Below are 22893 nucleotides of genomic sequence, written 5' to 3' on the forward strand. Positions count from 1 at the left end.
GTATTTTACACATTTTGTTTTTTAGACAGACTTGGCTATTTTTAGACTAAATGTCTTAAGATCAGGTCCAAGAAATAAACAGAGAAGATTCAGTCAGTTATGTAGTGAAGAGGAGGTTTGAAAAAATGTTTTGACCATTATGTAGAAAGATATAAGGAATATGAATTTGAACTACTAAATAAGACAAAAGGTGTTGTATTCCTGATTCTTTTAATTACATCGAAAATTTCACAGTAAAATTTTAGGGGCATAAGAAATAGCCTGTTTGTTTTATTTCATTTTATTTTTAATTTATTTTATTTTATGTCATTTTATTTAATTAATTAAGTTCAATTCAATTCAATTTTATGTCATTGTATTTTATTTATTATTTTATTTAACAATTTAAGAAATAGCCTGTTTGTTTTATTTTATTTTATTTTTTATTTATTTTATTTTATGTCATTTTATATTATTTTATTTTATACTATTTATTTTTTTCAGGAATATATGAAGCTCTCACCCCCTGCACTCACAGTATGAATAATACAAATACTTTACAATACTTCCATACATGTATTTCACACACACTTTTTAAATCAGTGATTTCCTTGTTTACAGAAGCCTTTAGGCGAAGTGGGCGGGACGGCGTTATCCAGGACGAGATGCTGGACGCCTATTGGTCCAACCGACGCAAACGTACGTATGACGTTAATTTGAAATTTCAGCGGTGAAGCGTCAGTTGTTGTTAACGTGTGTAACCCGGTGCTGCGCTGCAGCTTTGTCGGTGCTGTTGGGAATTTAAAATTAGTCTCGTATAGTAGATTAAAAATGTCTTTTTCAAGAGCCCCCTTGAAAAGGTTCAACGAGAACGTAGGTAAGTGACGTACAATAACTAGTAGCATGTTGGCAAATTATCCTCTTTAGTTATTCAACGGTAACGTTAAGTGACGTTAGCTTATGTTACCGTCTGCTAACATACGTAACGTTAGGTAACGTTATGTGCTAACGTTAAGGGTTGTTGGTTACATCTGTTGAATTCATTGAAGCTAACAGAACCAAGTTAAAGCAAAGCAGGTCGACGGTAAAAAGCAACGTTAGCGTTAGCATCTGTAACTTGGCTAACATTGTGTCCGTAGGTTGTGCCCCTCCACCGGGGTCCTATGAAGTCAAATCTGGAGACCTGAAGGGAGCTGCTTCCTTTGACAAGTCTGATCGATTCAAACAAGTTAAGGCAGGTTGGTAAATTTGATAAGCACAATGCAAACAACGGAACAAAACTACGAGTTAATTTTATCTAAAACAACGCTTTGTGCCAACGATTTTTTCATTATCCTCTTTTCCAGCTGATCTGCCACCACCATCGCCCTCCAGAAGTGTCCTTGCGTCACCTGTCCGTAGGACTATGTCGGTTGATGGACTTGTAAGTTATATTTTATTTCAGCATGCAGTTTGCCACTGAGGTGGCTTGTAATTTACAGATCTGCTAGTCCAACAACTGCTTCTGTCATAAAACTAACCTGCTCTATCTTTATGTCTTGTGAAAACCTAGATTGATGGTTCAAGTGTAAAGAAAGAGAAGAATGGCATGACCATGGAGAGGAAGCAGCAGAAACTCTTGGAGAGAGAGGTATGCTTCATTAGAGGAACGTTTGTGCTATAGCTCTGCCACGTGAAATGTTATTATAAGCAAGTAGTGACTTGAGTCCTTACGTTACAGTTGAGCAACTACTTGCTACTACTGCAGGTAAAGTCATAGCCTTTGCTTTGTTTCCTTCCAGATAAGGTCCCTGGTTCAGCAGCGCGGGGAGCAGGACCGTCGTGTGCTGGCTCTGGAAGAGGAGCTTAAGAAGGTGGAGGCCAAGCTGCTGGCAGCAGTCAGGGAGAAGACAGGCCTTGCTGCCAACGTTACCACTCTTGAAAGACAGCGGGCTGAGCTCAAGAAAGTCAATGAGTTCCTAAAAAACAAGGTGTGCTTGGTTTTTAATTCTATTCATTTTTTAATTCTAAGCAGTGCCTCATGAAGTGTGCGACTGAGTACATGTCTTTTAGGTTTCTGCTGACACTACAAAAAAGAAAATCAACTCTCTCACAATGGAGCTGATGGAGGCCAGGAACACTTTGGATGCTAAAAACAAGGTATGGCATGAGTACACATATTTCCTGTATTATTTAGTTAAAAAAAAAATCTCCATTGGTTTAGTCACATCTAAAATGTTGAGTCAGAGTTTACGAGAATGTGTTCGGCCCCAGTAGATGCTGATTCAGTGTCTGTGTGTCCAGGAGTTAAACGTCTTGCAGATTAACACCGAAGGCCAAGTGAAGGCGCTAGAAACTGACCTGCAAGCTGCCAGGGCTGCTGTCACTGCCCTGAAGGACAGGAATAAAGACTTGGGTAAGATCTGACAGCAAAACATACTTACATGTTTGAGCAATACAACTGAAGTAACCAGGGCTGCACTGTGATTTTTATCTTTTACAGAGGACCTTTATCAAGTGACCAAAGCCCAGAATGAACAGCTGGAGAATGAGAATGCCAGATTGCACGGTGAGTTCTGTGCCACTGGCTTGCTTTTTCCTTTACTTGAGTTGTGTTGACCCATCACTTGAAATAATAATCTCTGGAGTGCTTGTGTTATTTTCCAGCTGTGATACGGGAGCTGAGGGAAGAGATCAGAGTCTTGCAGGGATATCTAGACACAGCCAATGAAGAGATCCAGGTATAAACTAGGCGTATAAAAACAAATCTTCCATTTCTTAATCATACTTTGTGAAAGATGTGCTTGATATGTTTGTTTGTTTGCAGGATCTCCGCTTGAAGCTCAGAGAGAAGACGCAGGAGAACACTGTGGCTGGTTCCCAGTTGGAGAAAGTAAAGTAAGCAAATGCCTCATGGTTCCTCCAAGTAAGTTAGATCAGAGCTTTATACCATGACACTCATTTGCCACTTCTCCACAGGCAGCTAGAGAGTGAATTGGAGCAGCGTACTACTGAACTAGAAACCATCCAGGATATGCTGAGACAGAAAGAGGAGGAGGCACAGAAACTCCAGCAAGATCTCCAAGTGTCAAAGGATGCTTTAGAGGAAGCAGAGAAGAGGTTGGAGAACCAAGAGGTGGAGCTGAAGTCTTTGCAAAGGTCAGTGAGTGACATGGAGAAGCAAATGGAGGCGGCGGACCAAGAAGTTCAAGACTCTCAAGCAACAGTTCGACAGCAGGAGGCAGAGCTTGCCAGACTGCGAGAGGTTCTCAGAAGGACGGAGAAGGAGCTGGACGAGAGAGTGGCGCATCTCGAACAGAGGTGCCTGTTCTCTGAGGAGGAGAGAAGTATGTTACCCAAGATCCTGTTATGATGTTGATTTAAATTGTGTTATGTGTTGCATGTATTGTGTATGTTTTAGCTATTAATGTGGGGATTATTTTCTTGATTAGTTGTTTGCTCTTGCATAACATTTAGAGAACAGTGAGAAAGCCTGTTACAATATCCTGGAGCCTAAAGTAGATATTAAATTAATTTTACAAAGTGGCAAATCCTCATATTTGAGAACCTGGAAATGTCATATTTTTGGCTTTGCTTTGCTTGTAAAATAATTGATTAAACGTTGAAGCTCTAATATTCTTTTGATTTTAGGCAAGACTCAGGAGGAGGGGATGAGGAGAGTGGAGGAGTTGAAAGCAGAGCTCACCGTGCTAAAGGAGGCTAAAAGAGACGAGAAAAAGAGACAGATTCAGCTCCAGGAAGAACACGCTGCTCTCACTGAGGAACTGTCAAGAGAAAAGGTTACACAAACATTTTTTGTCTCACGTGATACGTTGTTTTTGGATCGTAGTGCGGGATCACCTAAGCCGCAACTGGCTCTTTCTTCTGTTCTCCAGGCACTTGTGGACTCCCTGTCTGTGCTGGTGGAGCAGCAGAGGGAGGAGTCTGAGGAGCAATTCAGACAGCTTAAAGAGGAGATGGAGGAAGTGCTGGGAGACCTTGCTGCCTTGGAGGACCAGGAGCAGAAGAAGCAGGAGATGGCAGAGAGGAGTCAAGAGGCCCTCCAGAGGCTGCAGGAGGAAAACAGCGAACTGGACAGACAGCTGGGTGATACCAGGGCGCTGCTGGAGAGGTGAGGTACCGACCAGAGGTTGCAGTAGATCTTCTCTTTGTCAGGGTTGTAAAAATTCCATTATAATCTATTACCTGTCATTTAACTTTTTAATGATTATAATTTAGATTTAATAGCATTTTAATTTTCATGTTTTAATAATTAATATACAGAACAAGGTTATAGATTATACATTTATAATAATGAGAAGAGAAAAGATGAATTGAGACACTGACCGTGCAAAGAAACTTTGGACACTAAGCTGTCGTGACATTATACACATGGGAGAAGTTTTCTTTGTAGGCTTTCTCCCAGAAAACACCTTCAGACAGAAATCTATTCCTTTTCAGCCCAAACCAAGTCTTTTTTTTTTTTTTCTTAACCATAACCATGAAATCTCTTTCTGGTAGAAATCCTTTTTGGGGAACTTCTCCCAGCTGCTGACATTTTGCAATGGTATACAGTGATGAGGGGTGGGACAAAAAAATCATTTTTGCAATATATTGTTGTGCTCTCTCTCGCAATAAATAATCGATACACTGAAGGCAAATATCGATATTTTATTACAACACACACTCAATGGATTTCCCCCGTTGTCACCATCAGTACTTAATGTCTCCTGCCCTGTTTGAGGGGGCGCTAATCCCGTAAATGAGGGTGAAGACCGTAAAGTGGGCATAAGCAGTGGCCAGTGAAGAAGATGAGTCGAGCAGTTAGATGCAAAAACAGAAGAATGGAATAAATGCATAATTACAGACGTTTTCCTTTTTAGGGGTATTTTTTCTTTTTCAGTCACATATTTTGTGATATATTGTTGATGAAATTTCTTGCAATATATCGAATATCGCGGATATCGTATATTGTGATATTATCGTTATCAAGGGCCAAATATCATCACAATATCGAATCGTGAGTTACTTGTATCGTCCCACCCCTAGCAGTGATATAGGCTACCAATGCCATGGCTGAAGCCAGCTAGACAATGAGGTCATGCACATACGATCAAAGACAAGACTAGACTAGACAATTGATAGTTAATATGTGCACACACTACCAACTGGACAGGTTAAAGTTCCGGTAGATCGCCCTCAGTGTTCTAATCGGTGAAAATGAGCTCTTTTTTTGTTGTTGTTGTTGTCATTGATTTAAAAAAAAAAAAAAAAAAAGTTCAGGATGGAAAACATTCAGTTAAGGCGATCTCCGGTGTTGACAGACACGAAAAGATACAACTTGCACATCCAACCATTTTAATCACAAGTTTGAAAGTCATACTTACATGAAAGATGTCCTCCTCACTGCAGTTGCAAAACAGCACCTTTTTTGGATTTGTTGCCGCTGCCTGTTTGCTACTATTTAGAGTCACAGGCAGCTGGGAGCGTGTCCCAGCATACCCTGAGCATAAAGTAAAGAAAAATAATTGACAGGTTGCCAGTCTATCACAGAGTTGACACGGACGGTGGGTCACTGTCTATTTCTGTTTATGCCCAATTTCAAGTTTGCAAGTCACCGCACCACCTTATCTTAGGAATCTGAGGGGAACCAGGGTGCTTGGAGAGGCAAATTTGTTCCTTTCTTTTATTAGACAGTTGAAGGTGGAGACAGAGGGGACAGTAGTAGGCATGACCTTCAACATCTTGTGCTAAATTTGAACCAAGAATGACAGACTAATGATGTGCACCTTATAACTATGGCTGCAATTAAACAATTATTTTCATTATCAATGAATCTGTGTCCTTGATCTGTGACACACACCCCCACCCCACCCCATCCCCCCCAAAAAAACAAAACAAACAAAAAAAAAAATTCAACAGATTAATTGACAATGAAAATAATAATACTTGCACCACTAACTGAGAAGCTAGAAACTAGATCATTTGTGTAATTTTCTCTTGTAAAATGACGTCATGTGACAATTAATTGATTTCCAAAACAGCTGACTCTAGGTTGACTGTTTGATGAATCGGCTAGTTGGGTCAACTCTGCTCACAAAACCATTTTACCGTTGTGCAGTACGTCATTGACGTGTTTTGATTTATTGACAGAGCCAGTATTTAGGAAGTAAGGTACTTTCAGAAAATGTTTATTGTTTTAATGCACATTTCCACAAGTGTTAGAAGTCTGTCAACTTTAGAAAAAAAAGATTTAAAACGGTAATCTTATGACGATGCTTTTATCAGTAAAGTCAAGACACCTACTTAACATATAAAACTGTGCTTGTCATTTTTAGTAAGAGCAAAGATGTGGAAGCTTTAAAAGAGGAGCACTTAGCCGCCATGAGAGAACTCCAGGAGGCACACACAAACTCACTGAGCAAGATGGGAGACATTGTCACGGAGCTGGAGAGGTGAGCGCTCAAGTTGTCAGTATTCCTGGAATGCGAGTTGGAGTTGTGTTCATGTTTGGGTCAAAATTCTGTCAATGTGTGAGCTTGACAGACTGCTTGTCTTACTTTTCAGCGCCAAACAGGCTCTGCGGGGAGCAGAGGGAAGACAGAAAGAACTGGAGGCTGAGGTGGAGGGAGTGACGCAGCAGATGAAGGAAGAGATAGATAAAGCCGTTCAACAGAAAGAGGAGGAGGTCAACAGAGTGATGGAGGGGTTAGAGGAGCACCAGGAGAGGCAGTTAGCTGAAGCAAAAGCCAGGGAGGAGAATTCAAGGTATGCCTCGAATTCACTTTGAGTCTGCGTTGAAATAACTGTCACTTTTGCACCTTTTTTATATATATATATATATATATATATATATATATATATATATATATATATATATATATATTTCTCTTTTTCCTTGACTTGATAGAAAGTTGCTGGAGGTGCAGACTCGTCTTGCACAAAAAGATGAGGAGATAAAGGCCATGGAGGCGAGACACGCTGCCCTGATCAATCAGCTACAGCAGGAGCTACAGATGCAGACAAAGCAGAGAGAAGAGGCACTTGGGCAACTAGAGGAACAGAGAGGTCAGGGTGCAACTCAGCTCCAAAATGAGAAGGAAAAAGCCCAGAAAATGCTTGAGGAGGTCCGCCAGGAAAAAGGGGAAATAATGGAACAGCTCCAACGAGAAAGACAAGAGAAAGTTAAAATTCAGACAGCTCTTCAGGAGGAAAGGGGAGCGTTGGAGGCTGAAAGAGAAGACCACCAGCAGGTCAGGTCAGAGGTGCTCAGACTACAGACTGAGCTGGAGAGGATAGATGAGGAGAGGAACAGTCTTCTGTCTCAAGTAAAGCTCAAAGACCAGACCAGGCTTGTTCTTGAAAATCAACTTAACATGGCAGAGCAGGACAGAAATCAGCTTCAGTCTCGCCTGGATGAGGTCGAACAAGGGGGTTTGAGCTTTCAGACCCAATTAGACCTTATGGAGGAGAAAGCACAGGCTCTGCAGCATGAGTTGGAAGAACAACGACAAGACAGACGGGCTTTGCAGGAGCAGGTGGAAGTACTGACTCAGGAAAAGGTTACACTACAGTGGGAGATGGAGGAGCAGCGACAGGAGCTCCAAAGACAAATTACTGAGGCGCAGGAGAAAAGGTGAGCAAGACTGGATTTCTTTTGTGTTCGTGTAATTTTTGTTTGTTTTTTACAGTTTGTACATTTTAACTCATTGTTCCTTTCTTCTAAGCTCCCCAAGTTCAGAGATGGAGCACTGGAAGAAACAATATGAGGAGCTGTTTGCAAAAGTCAGGCCCTTCCAGGTCAGTCATTTCCAATAATATCCCAGATCAACTTTCATTAAAGCCACACTTACAAATGTGTCGCTACAAACGGTGGAAAAAAGTACTATGTGTAATGTGAGAGGTGTTGTAGTAATGAAACCACAGAGTTTTAAGAAGTATTTTAGTGTCTATTAGTTCATTCAGTCAATCAACCAGCCGTAGAGCTTTGATTTTGGGCCCGACCCACTGGGCTCTGACTGAGCCTCTTAACATTCCCCCGGGCCTGAATTGGATTGGATTGGGATTTACACTAACATCCCTATTTCTGTATGAATTAACGAACACTTTAGTTTCACTTTCACTGCCCAATATATTCCGACAGCGCTCAAAGAGTTACTATCTACTATAAATGTTACTATCTACAAATGCACCTTTGTTACTACACTGAACACTTGAGTTGACCTCAGCTTGTAAAACTTTTTTACAGTGGAAATTTGTGTTTTTAATTGGGCTCGAGCCCAAAACTGCTGCCATGACAGTAACTATGTGGGTCCATGTAGGATCAAGCTGGACTTTTTTGGTCCCAGTCAAAGCCCCAACCAGATACGTGTCTGTTGTGTTCACAAGTTGTTGCGCTGCCCCCAGGTGGCCAAAAAATTAAATTCATAAAGGTTTAAAGGTCCAGTGTATTAGATTTAGGGGACATCTATTGGTAGAAAGGGTTAATAATCACAACTACACTGTCATTAGTTTATAATCACCAGAAAATAAGAATCATTGTGTTTTACCTTATGACGACATGTTTATATCTACATATGGAGCTGGTCCTCTTCCATAGAGTCAGCCATGTTGTTCTACAGTAGCCCAGAATGGACAAACCAAACAGTGGCTCTAGATAGAGCCATTTGCATTACAGTGTTTTCACATCAGCCACCATAGTTCTCTCATAGTTTCACTTTTGTAACTTCACCGCTAGATGCCACTAAATCCTACACACTGGACCTTTAAGTTAAAATACATGGATGACCTAAATGCCCCTCTAAATGTCCATGCTGGTGTGTACCCACAGGAACAGCTCAATGCGTTTGCAGCCGAGCGAAATGCACTACTCAATGAGAACGGAGTAAATCAGGAGGAGCTGAACAAATTGGCTGATGCTTACGCTCGTCTGCTGGGCCACCAGAACCAGAAGCAGAAGATCAAACATGTGATGAAGCTGAAAGATGAGAATGTCACCCTAAAACAGGTGAATGCACAAGAGCAGTGCCGTCTGCATGTTTTGTTGTTTTGTTTTTGTTTTTTTTGGGGGGGTCAATCCGCACACACGTTTTGTCTGTACTTCATCCCCACTTTCTGCTGGCTGTGTGTGCAGGAAGTGTCGAAGCTTCGGTCCCAGGTGGCCCGGCAGAAGAGTGATCTGGAGCAGCTGAAGTCAAAGCTCCCTGGTGCTACTCGCCGCAGGTTTGATCCCAGCAAAGCTTTCCAACACGACAAGGAGAACAGGAGAAGTGAAGCTCTTCAAGAAGGTTAGTAACTAAACTGCAACAGCCTAAGCCTCGATAAGGGCAGAGCTTTGGAGATATAATGAGATGTGATGATAATTGAAACTTTAGCTGATGATTTTCACCTTGTCCAGTTGCTGAGATATTTGTGTGGACGCCTAATTGTTTGTTTGTTTTGTCAGGAAATCATTGTGTATAATGGAGCTCCCCTGCCAGATGAGACCTGACAACTGATTTCTGTGGTTGTATATTTTTTAATATGTATTAACCTTTTACTTGGATGCTTTTTCATCGGGATTTGTACAAATAATTCATTGTTAATGTTTTAGAAATGAAATACTTCTAAAAGTGTTAACCAGCTTATTACATGCTGCCATTTTACAGCCTTTTTGTTAATTCATGACAGAGTGAGGATGTATGTATCTGTTTTGATCTTAAAAGTAATGTTGGTAGCAGATGTGTGTGTGTGTGTGTGCAGGAGCAATGTGTTAAAATAATGAGGAAATAGATAGCTGCAGCTCTGCACACCATTTGGACAATTAAAATGTGGGATGTGGATTTCATCTTTTTAACTTCCTTAGCAGTTCTTAGGGTAGCAGAACCAGTAAGCATTTCATGTGGGATACCTGTTTATAAGTCTCTCTTATTTGTAAATAAAGACAGATTTTAATTCTCTTTTTAAATCAGTGTTCCTGAGATTATTTACCTCCCAGGTGCCAAGATGATATGTACAAAGCCTTTTTTGCTTGGATCTTCTCGGTCATGTCTGTCCTCTGCCAGTAGAGAGCACTCTAGGACTGCAGCCACAGGTTGGAGCGCAGCAAAAGGCTATTACAGCCCGTGTTTCATCCACACTTTATACCCGCTACAAACAACACAAATTCACATCTTTGCAGAGAGGAGCCCTGGGTTATGGATCATGAAGCTTTATTTCCTTCAGTTGATAAGACATGGCCAGCAAGTACTAGGCCAGAAATGGACTTCTGTTTTTTTTTTTTTTACAAGCTAGGAGTGGTGCTAGTTGTGGAGTGACGAGTCAGTCGCAGTAGCCCTCCAGGTGGTAAATGCTGCATGGCTTATGGCAGCACTGCTCCACGATGCCTCTCTTCACCTTGAGCTCTTTGCGGCCAGACAGAGCCCTCCACAGCCGCTGCTCCTGTCTGGCCCTTTTAGACAGGAACCCTTTGAAGTAGAGAAAGTTTCCATAGCACCGTGTTAAGTCCTGCTGCTGCTGCTGCAGTGCAAACCTCCAGTCCCTCAAACTACCATTTAAACGGTTCACACTTTAATGGAGACTTAATGGCTAGGTAATCTGATCTCCTCAATCCATTTAGTCTTGTTAGTCTCTACTTCAAGAGGAGATATGATGGAGCTCCAACAGAGGAATATCATAGCTTACAGCCATGAAGTTAATGTCAGAACATCAATAGAATATTTAAGGCGGAAGATTTAAATAATGTGTTTTGGGAATAATGTAATGAGGAATTTGCACATCTTGTAAGGTTTGTGGTCATTGGTTTTGTCACATCATAGATAACAATATTACACCAAAAGCCTGGCCACGCCACTGAATTCAAAGGCCAGAGACTGGCTTTGCACACTAATGATGGCTCGGTCAAATATAGATTTAGTTTCCAGCATGTTGTCTCTAAACATTTTTCCTCCAGCCTTGGATCCAAATTGGCATTCTCATTAGACTGAGTCTGAACTTTGAACATGGTGGGTAGTGGCTGCAGAGACACAAAGCTAGCCTGGCATGTCCAAGGCAATGTCTGAACTCCTACCATCAAAGAGGACAATTAGAACTTATTTTACACAACTCATTGTAGACCAGGTCAAACAAGGAAAGTAAAAAGTGTTCCCAAAGTTAACATGGTCTTACCGAGCAGATGCTCCAGATCCCGCTTGTGGGCTCGGTGCGGACCGGAGAAAAAGCCCCGTTCTCCACATACAAAGTACAGGGTATCCACCAGGTGGGAGCCACACAGGTGCTGGGCAGGGGTGGAGGTCACCCCAGGGGAGTAGAGCGCCAGCAGTAACAGCATGGACGCTGCACATGGTACCCTCGCCATAGGAGGCAGACCTCTTGGACAAAACACATAAAGAAAAGATCACATTTTTATTATGCTGGCTTTGAAAGACAAACAGAAGAACTGAATCCACCTATCAATACTTAATACCTTAAGGCCAGATGGTTGAAAGCTAGAGGATGAAGTGCTGTTCAAATTTGATCAGACCTTTCTCGATGACACAAGCATTACAAGACCACTTTCTTTTAATAACTTTTGATACAGATATTTTGCGATGTTCCTGTGAAATTCCACCAGATAGCTCCAAGCTTTGAGTGTATATACCTCAGAGACGAGACTGAAGGCACGCAGCAATACCCCAACTCAAAATAAGGTCTTTGAAGTGTGCAGAAAACTGAACAATTCATTATTTCATTGGAAATCAAAGGCCAAGGATGAAAAGCTGTGGTGAAACAAGGTCTGCAGAAAAGTCATTGGATGATATTTGACTCAAATCTCTAAATCTGAAAAATTAGCATGAGCCTGAGCGGGCAAAGTCAAAGATTAAGAAAAGTGATGAGTGCAAAAAATTCCATCTTGATGACCCAGGTTGGCATCAAGCTGTTATTTACTGGGGTGATTTGGTAATTATACATCCGAATTCCTGAAAGAACTGGGTGGTTAAAATTAACTCCAAGACTGTATGCTATCTTTCTGATGTTGGACATTTCATGGTTCGTATTTATAAACAGTGTTTTAGACATCAGCCGTCTAAGGTTATGTTCATAATGAAGTAAACAGAAAATTTATTTTGTTTCGATTCCTTTTATCCCCACGGGGAGTCTTATTTTATCAAAGCACCATCTATTACAAGCTAGAAAGACTGCCTATGCCCCAACATCATCACTGTGGATACTGTCAGTGTATCCTCAAGGTCAGCTCACACCTTGCCCTCCAGCTTAGCAACTATAATACTCAAGAGTAGGAATGATCTGTCCAAGAGTACAGATTTGTCATTAATGTTATTAGTCAAATCCCATTTGTGATGGATACTCTCCTGAGTTGGAAGTTCACCTCCTGTTTCAAGGTGAAAAACATATTTAGCAGTCATTTGGAAACTATATAGACCTTTTGTGGACATCTTATAGTGTACTGCAGATTATTGGATTGAAAATGAATCATTTTAACAGTGTCTTTAACAATGCACCTGTGCCAGGCATTACAGCATTGGCAGAGCGCTCTATCTGGCCCGCCACTCCTCTATCCCTCTTGGCAGTAGACCAGGCTCCTTGGCACGGTAGATTGGTTGAATTATAGATCCTGCCTGTGCTACTCTTTACTTTCATCCATGGTTATTATGTACATCAATTTTAAAAGTTGAAATCTTGAGGGAATACAGAGAAACTTGCTTACCTGTGTTTGAGGCCTGAGTGCAGCAGAGCAGCTGGTAGTTACAAATGAAAAGGGCCGAGGCCTACAGGACTATAAAGGTACAGAGAACATCTCCACCTGGCTACCTTTCCCCTTTATAACTCTCCACCTCCACCTGGCCTTTGCCAGCCTCAGCGGAAAACGCTAAGGTCCTCTCATTAACACCCTGACCTGTAAGCATGTTGATCTGCTTTTGAGTGGCACTAAGTCATTTAACGGAGTGTGGACCAGCAGCAGAGTTTGGATAAAGTTGAGAAGTTCAGTCACCCTCAGAGATACCGTATTTAACCCCTGCTGTGTGGTGGCCTGAGTTGCACCGCTTATACGCTGAAAGACAAACACCATATGTCACATTTTGATCACACAGTGTAGATTAGCGGACTTTGAGGCTTGCTGGTGACCGCTAGTGGTGAGTTTAAGGTAGAGCTGTGTGCATGACTCATGAGAATTAAGTTATTTATTACAGTCTACCTCTATATTACAAATCCAACAATGAACTCTGACAATAAGTTAGAAATGTTATTAAATAGAATAATAAAAACATGCAGTCTAAATTTCACCCTGGAATAAAAAATTCCATATTTCTCCTCTTAGTCTAGATTGTTTTGGTGTGATTGGTGTGAGTATTGGCGATAGTCGCCGTAAAGATGTCTGCCTTCTCTCAAATTTAATGTAACCAGATGGCACTTGGTTAATGGTGCTCAAATCACCGAAAATACACATTTGAAGAATTCAACAGCAATGTCTCTTTCCAGAAATCATAACCCAGTCACTCAAGATAATCCACAGACCCTGTTGGGAGAATTTTCATTTAGAAACTATTTTCTTTCTACTGAACTAAACCCACCAACCATGTCACCACAAAGAAGGAAGCGTGCATCGACTGCTAGCTCATCTGGAACTTCTGAGCTAGCTAACGTTACAGCTCAGCCAAGGAGTACGCCATTAATGTTTACATCTCCGGCTGTCAAACTGTCCAAGCCTCTTATACTTTAGTAGATGCACGCTTTCCTCTGCACAGTGATATGTTTGGTGTTGTGTAGTTTAGTAAAGAGAAAGTAGTTCCTACATGAAACTGTTCACAACAAGGTCTGTGGATTATTTTGAGTAATTGGGTCATGATTTCTGGAAAGAGACATTGCTGTTGAGTTTTTCAAATGCTTTTTTTTGGCAGTCCAAGCACTACAAACTGAGTGCCATCTACTTCCATTATATCAAAGAGGGGGCCGACATCTTTACGGCCAATATCTCCAACACTCAACAACTCACACCAAAACAGTCTGACAAATAGCACTACAGGTTAGAGGAAAAATATCTTTGATTTTGGGGTGAACTGTCCCTTTAAGTCAAACAAAATTCCATAAAAGCATCATTCAGATTCATCTGGTGAGTTTTCACTTTCCTGGGATGCACTGAGTATGTATGTTGGTCATTTGTGCATGATGGGGCATTGTTGTATTAATGTGGCAGTATGAACAGATAATGTGTGATGTGCCAGTACAAACTGGTTCTGTCCCACTTAAAACAACAATCTAAAAAAACTACTGTGCTGCAAAATATATGAATGCAGTTCTTCTGAGATAAAGTTATTTACTTTTATCTTCTGTCGAAGGCTTGTTTTATTGCACAGGTTTTGACTCGTCTCCTGTCGTGTGCAGCAGCTGTTCTTTTTAATTGTAGTGTGCCTACAGTATCCGAGGGTGGGCCAATTTTAGATGAGAGGTGACACGCTGTATAATTTTATGTCAAATGACGACTCAATTGTCAGGCCTCTTAGGAACCAGCACAGCTCTGTACTATCACCTCTTTATGTCAGTGGTTTAATTCAGCTTTTAACATTTATAATTGATAGTAGGTACCGTTCTGTGGATGTTGTGTGATGTAATGTAATGCCTTGTAAAAGAGCATTTACACTATAGAGCACTGGAGACAAGAAAGGAGGACAATATCAGTACTTACTGAACATATTGATATGAATAAGCTAGAATCAGTGATGCTGGGGTACACTGATTTTCTTTTTTCTATTGATTTCCATTGTCCATTTTTTGCCTTATCAAAATGAGGACATAGACAGGACATAGCAGGAGCAGGAATCATTTCTAAAAACGTGTCGCATTCCCCTTTTAGCTGTCATTGAATAAATGTATTCACCAGCTTGCTCACCTTGAAAAAGTCCACTGGTCAATAAATCCACGTCCATTTCAATAAGTGAGACAGATTATTGTAATTATATGTAACCTGAAGAACTTTTAAAACAACACTCTTGAGACTGATAGAGGTATCATTTGTAATAGCCCCACCACCAACTCCCGAAGCTCATGGATCATGCTACAAGTTTATTTGTGATATTCTTCATGTGACATATGCAGATTGAAAGTATAAATTAGTCTCAAACAGTCAGGCTTAGACATAACTGTGAGGGTCCCACAGGGGTCAGTATTAGGTCCCAAACTGTTTATTTTGTATATAAATGATTTGTTTTATTCGCAGATGACACCAATGCTTTTTGTTCTCAGGAAAATCTGCAGCAGCTTTTGGAGGAAGTCACAACAGAAATGAGAAAATTAAAACAATGGTTTAGCATAAATAAATTGTCTTTAATCTGAACAAAACTAAATGTATGTTGTTTGGAAACCGCATAAGACACAGAGGTACAGATGATTGATAATGTCAATGTGGAAAGAGTCTATGAAGCTAAATTTCTGGTTGTGATTTCAGATGGCAGAATCTGCTGGAAACCTCAGATCAATTATGTAAGAACAAAGCTGGCAAAGAGCATTGCAGCTCTGGGGAAAACAAAACACGTACTGGACCGTAAATCACTGAACATTCTGTATTCATCGCTTGTACTACCTTATTTGACTTACTGTGTCTGGGGCAACACTTACAAAAGCAACTTACAACCATTATACATCCTTCAAAAGAGCAATCAGGACAGGAGACAAAGTGGGGTACAGAGGAAACACGAACACACTTTTTAAAGTCACATGCATTGAAATTTTTTGATCTGGTCAAATTTAAAACTGCAATAATCATGTTTAAAGTGAGAATCTACAATCGGGCAAAAAGTGTTATGTGACAATTTAAAAAAAACAATGTGTTCGTACAACTAAGAAGAGTCTGTACTTCAGTATGCAGGGTGGACGTGTGAAATGGGCTGCGTGATGATTTGAAACGAAGCACAAATATAAATCAATGTAAAAACTACAAAACAAATATTTTTGGGAGATACACAGATGAGGAAAGGGTGTGTTAGGGGAGTGTATATTTATTTTGTAACACTGGGTGGTACTTTGTAATTAAACTAGGTTTCTTACGTATTTAATGGGGTGGTAAATAGACAGGGGAAATGTATGTTAGTTGTAAATAAATTTGGGAATAAGAGTTAAAAGAATGTAAGGAAGGGCTAGGGACACATAAGTTTTATTTCTACCTACTCCTTTTGGGACACTGTTATCTTTGTCTTGTTTGTTTTTTTATGTTTTTTTGGTTCCAAATAAAGTCATTCATTCATATATTTGTATGCTGCTGTTTTTGTCCTGTCTTTGTATTGCAAGGATCTCATAGACTGGGCAGCTTTATTATACAACTAAATATTGCAGTTTGCTGCTGGTTGTATCCTCTCTGTATATTTTTCATTGGAAGCTGTCCACTAACAACAAACATGCTCTACAAAATTTCTTTTACAGAAATGCCAGCAGGGGTTTGCATGCTTTTAGAAAGAGATGTTAAAAAATCACACTTCTGCTGTGTTTCACACAGTGGAGTGTACATACCCTTTGAAAGCCTGAAAATGCAATATACTGATACATCCTGATCTTAACAAGATTAATTTGCAATCCAGTCTAAACATTACAAATGTAAAAATGCAATATGAACAGCAGTTTAAATGTTACAGTCATGTAAAAACAGCTCCCACTGGCATTAGTACTTCTGGATAATGTCACTTGTTAATACAGAGCTCATGCTGGTGTTTTGATCCTGTAGATGCACTGTTTGATCAAAGATCTGGTTTTTGTGTGTGTTGTTTTTAGTCAAAAGGAGCTTCACACTGCTTCCCCCCAAATGGATGACACAGGGAGTCAAGCCCCATGATTTTATGGAAATTACAACAACCTTAAAGATGTTAATTTGTTATCTGATGTGTGTTAACGTATTAGTACCAGGGGGCTTTGCAGAGCCAACATACAGTCAAAACACCCACTTTGAATGTTATTGAATGGGTGCCATGAGCTGTTATCAGCCTCAGAAATGGGTTAGAAGACAGGAAACCTCCAAAACGTTTTAGTTATAGAAAAGTTGACATACATTTTGAAGGTCAAAGAGACTACATTTAGAAAGAGCTGGGAAAAAATTTAAAATCTACATGAGAAATGACACCAATGCCTATCTACAGCTATAAATATTTAAACATTTCCCCACAACCAATCATTGCAGCTGTACTTTTTATTTTATTTTTTATCTGTATTGTATTTTGTTTGTTTATTTTATTGTATTATTTATGTGTTGATGTTGTTGCGCTGGTCTATTTATATCTCTGTGAAAACTCAAGGAAAATTGAAGTGAGAAAGACATCCTTTTGGCCTGCTATATCTACTAGTGGGTGCAGAAGTTGCTATCACCCCATTAAATGGTCATATTTGTTGTTGGGTGACCTTGAGTGGGCGTAGTAATTTTGATGGGGGGAAAAGGAAGTCAGGTGAGGTAGTAGGAGCAAAACGGGAGGTCTTGTTGTTGGATGGGTCAAACACACAAAGGACCTTCATCCAGGAGACTGCTGTTCGTAACCTGTGTGACACCACAAGTTTAACACCATCCAAATTATGAATTCTAATATATTATTTTCATGGCCTAGGAAAGTTCAATCAATATTTGTGAACACGAACTACTCTCTTAAAGCCAGAAACCAGAAAGGAAGTCTCAAACTTTTGGTCCTCAAGTAAAAAGTCTGGAGCTGCTCCACAGACAATGAATGGGAGACTGATTTTTTGGACCCACAGTATGTTTGTTTTCTTTTTCATACCCAAATGAGCTTTATTCTATTGTAGTGTTCTGAGTTTGGAAACAGAAAGTGTACCCATATACTCAGAACATTCCCCTGGGTGCTCTCAGTGTCATCTCTAACATCTTTCCCAGTAGCGCTGCTGCATATGACATCATACATCGATGTGCTTTCCAGATGGAGGGCAGGAACTACCAACGCTGCACAAATGCCTATGATTTGTGCTGTTTACAGCTGTTTCAAGTGATCAAATTGGGAAAAACAAGAGCCACTTTAAGTCCTGAAAATAATAGGACATTGGAGGGAGAAGTTAAAATAAAAAAAAGTCACAGAGAAACAGTTGTAGGTATGGATCAAAAACCTCCATCTTTAGCCTAGAGGAGTAGAGTAGACTAATTTCAAATGTAAATCATGCTTCACGTTGGATGATTACAATGTGCTGTGACAACTTCTATGTGTTCTTAGCCACCCATCCATCCATTTTCATCTGGGGCCAGGTCGCAGGGGCAGCAGGCCAAGCAAAGTCCCCCTGCATCCCTCTTCCCAGCAACGCTTTCAAGTTCCTCCTGGGTGACCCCAAGGCATTCCCAGGCCAGATGAGATATGTAATCCCTCCAGCGTGTTCTGGGTCTGCCCCGGGGCCTCTTACTGGTGGGACGTGCCTGGAACACCTCCAGTGGGTGGCGCCCAGGAGTCATCCTGATCGGATGCCCGAACCACCTCAACTGACCCCTTTCAACGCGAAGGAGCAGCGGCTCTACTCCGAGCTGCCTCCAGATGTCCAAGCCCCTTACTCTATCTCTAAGACTGAGCCCAGCCACCCCATGGAGGAAACTCATTTTGGCTGCTTGTATGCGCGATCTCATTCTTTTGGTCACTACCCAGAGTTCATGACCATAGGTGAGGTTTTTAGCCACGACCCAGATTTTAACAGTGTTTCATCAGACCTCTGGAAGCAGTTGATGAAGTAGGTAGAAAAATAGTAGCTTAAGTTAGCTAATGTTATCTGGTAACGTTAACCTAACAGCAGTGCATTCATGTACACAGTTTAAATACAAATGACAGTTATACTCAAGCACATTTTCTCACCCAGCCAAAATCAGGCTAGTAGTCCTTTCATTCGTGGACCCAACTGTGCACAAAATAGTTATAGTCCACTTGACTCTTGTATGCTTTCATCTTCTCACGGTGTAATGTTAGTAACATATGGAGGTCTGGAGTTCATGTAAGACATGTAAGAATTTTGAAAATGGGCGTAGTTTCCTTTTAATATTAACTTTTTTTTCCTAACTGACATACGTTAGTTCATCATGTTACGTGACAAAGTTCTTATTTTAACGCAAACCATGATATCTTTTTTAAACCTAAGAGAATTGAAAGTGGACTTCATGTGGTGACTTTAATGTGGTGATAACGGCCTTTTGAACCTACAGTACTTGTACATGTATCAGGGACCTTCTAACCCTTATCTGTGAGGCTGATAACCACTGAGAACGCCCATTTGATCCAGTGATAACATTCTGAGTGGGTGGTAATGGGAGGTATACAGTAAAACAAGATGAATCAACTCAAAGGTTTAGTCTGATGTAATATATCTGACTGTAAATCTCCTTTTACAGTAAACCTACATTTACACTCTGGTCATGCATTGGTTACCCCTGGGTGCTGATTTAATCACTGGCCTCTCAGTATATTCTATATGTGGTAATTCGATGCAGAAAAAAAGCCAGAAAACCAGAGTGAAAGGTTTTCATGTGGAAATTTCCCCCAGCATCGTCAGAGACTAATTAACCCCAAGTTCAACTTGTTGTTGATTTATTTTCCACAAGGGGAACAGAAGCTGTTTCTAATGAGTTGACAGTAAAAATCTTGTAACTTTTTAGTGTTTCTGATGTATAATAATATTTTATCAAGCTGATGTGATCAAATACTCTTTTAATATACAAGACAAAGAACATCATATTAGGATCCATGTGTGTTAAAGCGGCTTTTTGGGCACTCCCAAAAATGATCTGATGTTAACGTCCCCCAAATGACAAGTTTTAGCTAAATGACAGGGGGAGGGAGGACAGGTCTTTCAAAACCTTGCAAATGAAAGGAGGGTCTTTGGAGGAATGATAAAAGGGAGAGGAAGAAAGACATCCAGAACCTTGGCACTGCGATTTGAGAAGGTGTTAAAATGTAGAACCAGGAAAGGTCCAACTTTGCCACGCTTTGAAACTCGTTCCTCCAGGGAACAGAGCACAGCGGCAAGAGCTGCAAACAACAGGCACATCCTTCTCGCCCCGGTCACATGGCTGCTTCAAACACGCACATCAAATAGCAGAGGACTGGCAGACGCCCTAGACATGCAGAGACAGACAGAAGTTGGGTGGAAAGTCGGCTGGGTCCCTAAGGTGGGAGTTGCGTAACTCGTCTTCTCTTCTACTGCGTTTGAGGAGATAAAAGGGAGTGAGGAGTTCAGCCCAGTGAGATGTTGTTAATCTGCTCTGATAGAGAGCCTTTTTACTCCCATAATTATCCCCGACTTTCTGAGGATGGAAACTGAAGAGACTTAGAACATCAAAAAAAAAAGAAAAAAAAAAAAGAAGATCGTTGACTTACGCAGCAGACAACAGAAACAGCTTGGATCATTATGTTTTTATGTGAGAGTTTGAACCGTAAGAAGGCAGAAGTAATGAGACAGATTTCCATAAGTCAACTCTGAGAACTGGATACTGATACAAAGGCTCCATGAAGATTCATCTGTGCTTAAAGGGAAGCAAATCTTTGAATACCGAACGGCTGCCATTAAAAATTATGGCGGGAGGAGAAGAGGAAGCATAAAAAAGTGTAAAAAAAACAACTTTTTTGAATCTTTGGCAAGGGCAAACAGTTTGGATTTTGGCAGGTCAAGCAGCCCTGTCATATGCAAACATAGAGTCATGCATGTGTGCGCATACTCACAAAAGACAGACTGGGCACAGCCGCCTGTTCCAGACACTGCCCTCCGTGTGTGTCACGGCCTGCTGGCTCAAATCCATGACAGAACGCCACAGAGTTTCAGAAATCGTTGCTGTGTCTGTGAGTGTGAGACTCTGAGTGTGTGAGACTGTGTGTGTGTGAGAGACTGTGAGTGAGAGGGAGAGGGCTGCCCTGGTGCATGCACTCTCCTGTCCTGCCAGTGACAGTCGCTAATCCAGTACTAACCTCTGTCATGACCTACTTTGCTGAGCCACCTCTGTCTGGACCCTCACAGAACACACACACACACAGTAATAACGAATAAAATGAATAAAATCTTGTAATTCCAGACATTTTTTAAAGCTGTACTTAATTCATAGTGAACACACACACGCGTGCATGACACACAGAGAGACATTCGAGCAGATTAGAATTAGAAGTTGACAGGTTGGGTTGGGGAACAGAGCTTGGTAAGAGCACGATTTGACAGCTGAGAAAATGACTACATGTTATAAATGTGACAAGTCCCCAAGAGAGAGGTGAGGCAGGACAGAATGATGGCCAGTTTGATTTTCAGGCCAGAAAATAGATTTCTATTTAAACCCTCATGTGACCGGCCTTTTCAAGTTGAGCTCAGCTCGAGACAAGAGAATTTAATTTAGAACTGGCATTTTTCTAGTTTGCGTGAGGCGTTCTTTAGTTTGATGGATTGATATGAGAGCGCCTTGCCTCCTCTCTGAGGGGATTTTTTTTTTCACACTACATCTGAAGGGAGAAGGATGTTGTGTCTCTTTGTATTGCCACCACCCCAACTGGGTATTATAACCCTTCGATGCACCAATAAGAAGTGGGATCAGCTTGAAATGTGCCTGATCGCTTACATTTCTCATTGGAAGAGGGTGTTGATTCACTTTAGCTTGGGATGACATGATGCAGTCTTTGTCTTGACAGCGATCAGAATAAGTCCTATGACTGCATCCATTTCAGATTTAAGAGATGGCAGCCATGTCAGTGAGGCTTTACATACACTGTATACAGACTACGAGTGACAAAGCAACAGGCTATAAGTAATAATAAATGGAAGCCGGTGACACGAAGCTATGAACTGATGCCCATCACTTCTTGCCACCATAGTTGTATTTAGAATACAAATGATCGGCACTGCTTCCGCACTGCATGGCCCATAGAGTAGGTGCACTAGAGGCATACAACGGCTGAGCAACCTGGTTCAGTGCTATGCTACCTTACATGGGGCTACAATCATTTAATTGTACAGCTTTACTTGAATTTTCAAATGTTATCTTTACTATATCATGACAAAAACTCTGTCTGTGGGTGTGTCTGTGTGTCTGTTCCACGTTTTTCTCATAGGAAGTTTGACCAATCTCCATGAAACTCGGTGAACATAATCTAGGGACCAATATCTAAAGTTCCCTCTTGGCAAAAGTTGGAAAACTTACTAACACTGAGCTTCTATAAGGCAATGAATATTGCGGAGGGCGTGGCTCATCACATAAAGGTGTATAACATCTCAAGGGTTTCACCCATCACCATGCAACTTTGTAGGCATATGACCACACATAATCTGAGGGGACCCCTCCATTATTGACCCCATCAAACAAAATGGGGGCGCTAGAGAGCTAATTTCTTATCTAGGCCTAACCGCCATATCGATTTTTACTAAACTTGGTAGATATGTAGAACAGGATGCCTCAAGGTGACTGGAGACATTTAACTCTAATTGGCAACTGGGTGGCGCTATAACAGAAAAATGCTTCAAAATGGCTAAAATGCCACCGATCGCTGTGGCTCCCCCTGTGGCCAAATGTTGTTGTTTTTTCTTCTAATTTTTGGTATGACTAAGTCATGGTATGGTATGCTGTACATAATCATGGAAACTGTCAGTGTGTCATTCTGTCAGTCAGTCATTCTGTCTGTCCCACGTTTTTCTACTCACTGACGTGGTCAATCTATGTGAAACTGCACATAGGCATTGAGGAGTGGCATAGGTAGAAGGTGACAAAGCTACCAATGGGTAAATGGGTAAATTAATCAAATCCAGATATTGAAATGAATCACTTCACGGGGGTTTTGATGCTCAAAAACATTTAGTCACTGATCTACATACTCTTTCACCATATACGTCAATGGGAAAAAGTACATGGCATCCTGTGATGGTGTAATGACACTGTTTGGCCACTACAAAAATTGACTTCAGAGCATGGCGTGCCTCCTGGGGGCCTGGCTGCTAGGGGTGGGCGGATCAATCCAAAAATATTGATACTCT

At 41.0% G+C, this 22893-nt stretch overlaps 2 protein-coding genes across 4 annotated transcripts; one reads left to right on the forward strand and one right to left on the reverse strand.

The window, feature by feature from the left end:
- Positions 1-722: 722 nt before the first annotated feature.
- Positions 723-9904, forward strand: hmmr (hyaluronan-mediated motility receptor (RHAMM)). Of its 2 annotated transcripts, XM_049586614.1 has the most exons (20): positions 723-856; positions 1119-1217; positions 1326-1402; positions 1532-1609; positions 1761-1949; positions 2032-2118; positions 2263-2374; positions 2462-2527; positions 2626-2699; positions 2786-2856; positions 2938-3305; positions 3610-3758; positions 3855-4090; positions 6297-6413; positions 6526-6726; positions 6869-7594; positions 7686-7758; positions 8789-8965; positions 9092-9245; positions 9404-9904. In XM_049586614.1, the coding sequence occupies exons 1-20, from the start codon at positions 811-813 to the stop codon at positions 9418-9420; spliced, it is 3117 nt and encodes a 1038-aa protein (XP_049442571.1). In that variant the 5' UTR covers positions 723-810; the 3' UTR covers positions 9421-9904. The 2 variants fall into 2 exon arrangements, with proteins under 2 accessions (XP_049442571.1, XP_049442572.1); XM_049586615.1 differs by lacking the exon at positions 9404-9904 and having other exon boundaries at positions 9092-9250.
- Positions 9905-10257: 353 nt separating this feature from the next.
- insb (preproinsulin b) lies at positions 10258-20655 on the reverse strand. 2 transcript variants are annotated; one of them, XM_049585872.1, is made up of 3 exons: positions 20610-20655; positions 11104-11306; positions 10258-10403 (listed from the first exon to the last, which is right to left on the reverse strand). In XM_049585872.1, the coding sequence occupies exons 2-3, from the start codon at positions 11291-11293 to the stop codon at positions 10258-10260; spliced, it is 336 nt and encodes a 111-aa protein (XP_049441829.1). In that variant the 5' UTR covers positions 11294-11306; positions 20610-20655. The 2 variants fall into 2 exon arrangements, with proteins under 2 accessions (XP_049441829.1, XP_049441830.1); XM_049585873.1 differs by lacking the exon at positions 20610-20655 and adding an exon at positions 12644-12689 and having other exon boundaries at positions 11104-11304.
- Between the last annotated feature and the right edge of the window lie 2238 nt (positions 20656-22893).

This window comes from Epinephelus fuscoguttatus, linkage group LG9 (assembly GCF_011397635.1).
Source record: "Epinephelus fuscoguttatus linkage group LG9, E.fuscoguttatus.final_Chr_v1".
Lineage (NCBI taxonomy): Eukaryota > Metazoa > Chordata > Actinopteri > Perciformes > Serranidae > Epinephelus > Epinephelus fuscoguttatus.

Coding starts and splice junctions, on each gene's coding strand:
- hmmr (XM_049586614.1), top strand. CDS start 811: ATGTCTTTTTCAAGAGCCCCCTTGAAAAGGTTCAACGAGAACGTAG. Junction 2,857..2,937: donor TCCCAGTTGGAGAAAGTAAA/GTAAGCAAATGC, acceptor ACTTCTCCACAG/GCAGCTAGAGAGTGAATTGG. Junction 7,759..8,788: donor CAAAAGTCAGGCCCTTCCAG/GTCAGTCATTTC, acceptor GTGTACCCACAG/GAACAGCTCAATGCGTTTGC.
- insb (XM_049585872.1), bottom strand. CDS start 11,293: ATGGCGAGGGTACCATGTGCAGCGTCCATGCTGTTACTGCTGGCGCTC. Junction 10,404..11,103: donor GGATCTGGAGCATCTGCTCG/GTAAGACCATGT, acceptor TCTACTTCAAAG/GGTTCCTGTCTAAAAGGGCC.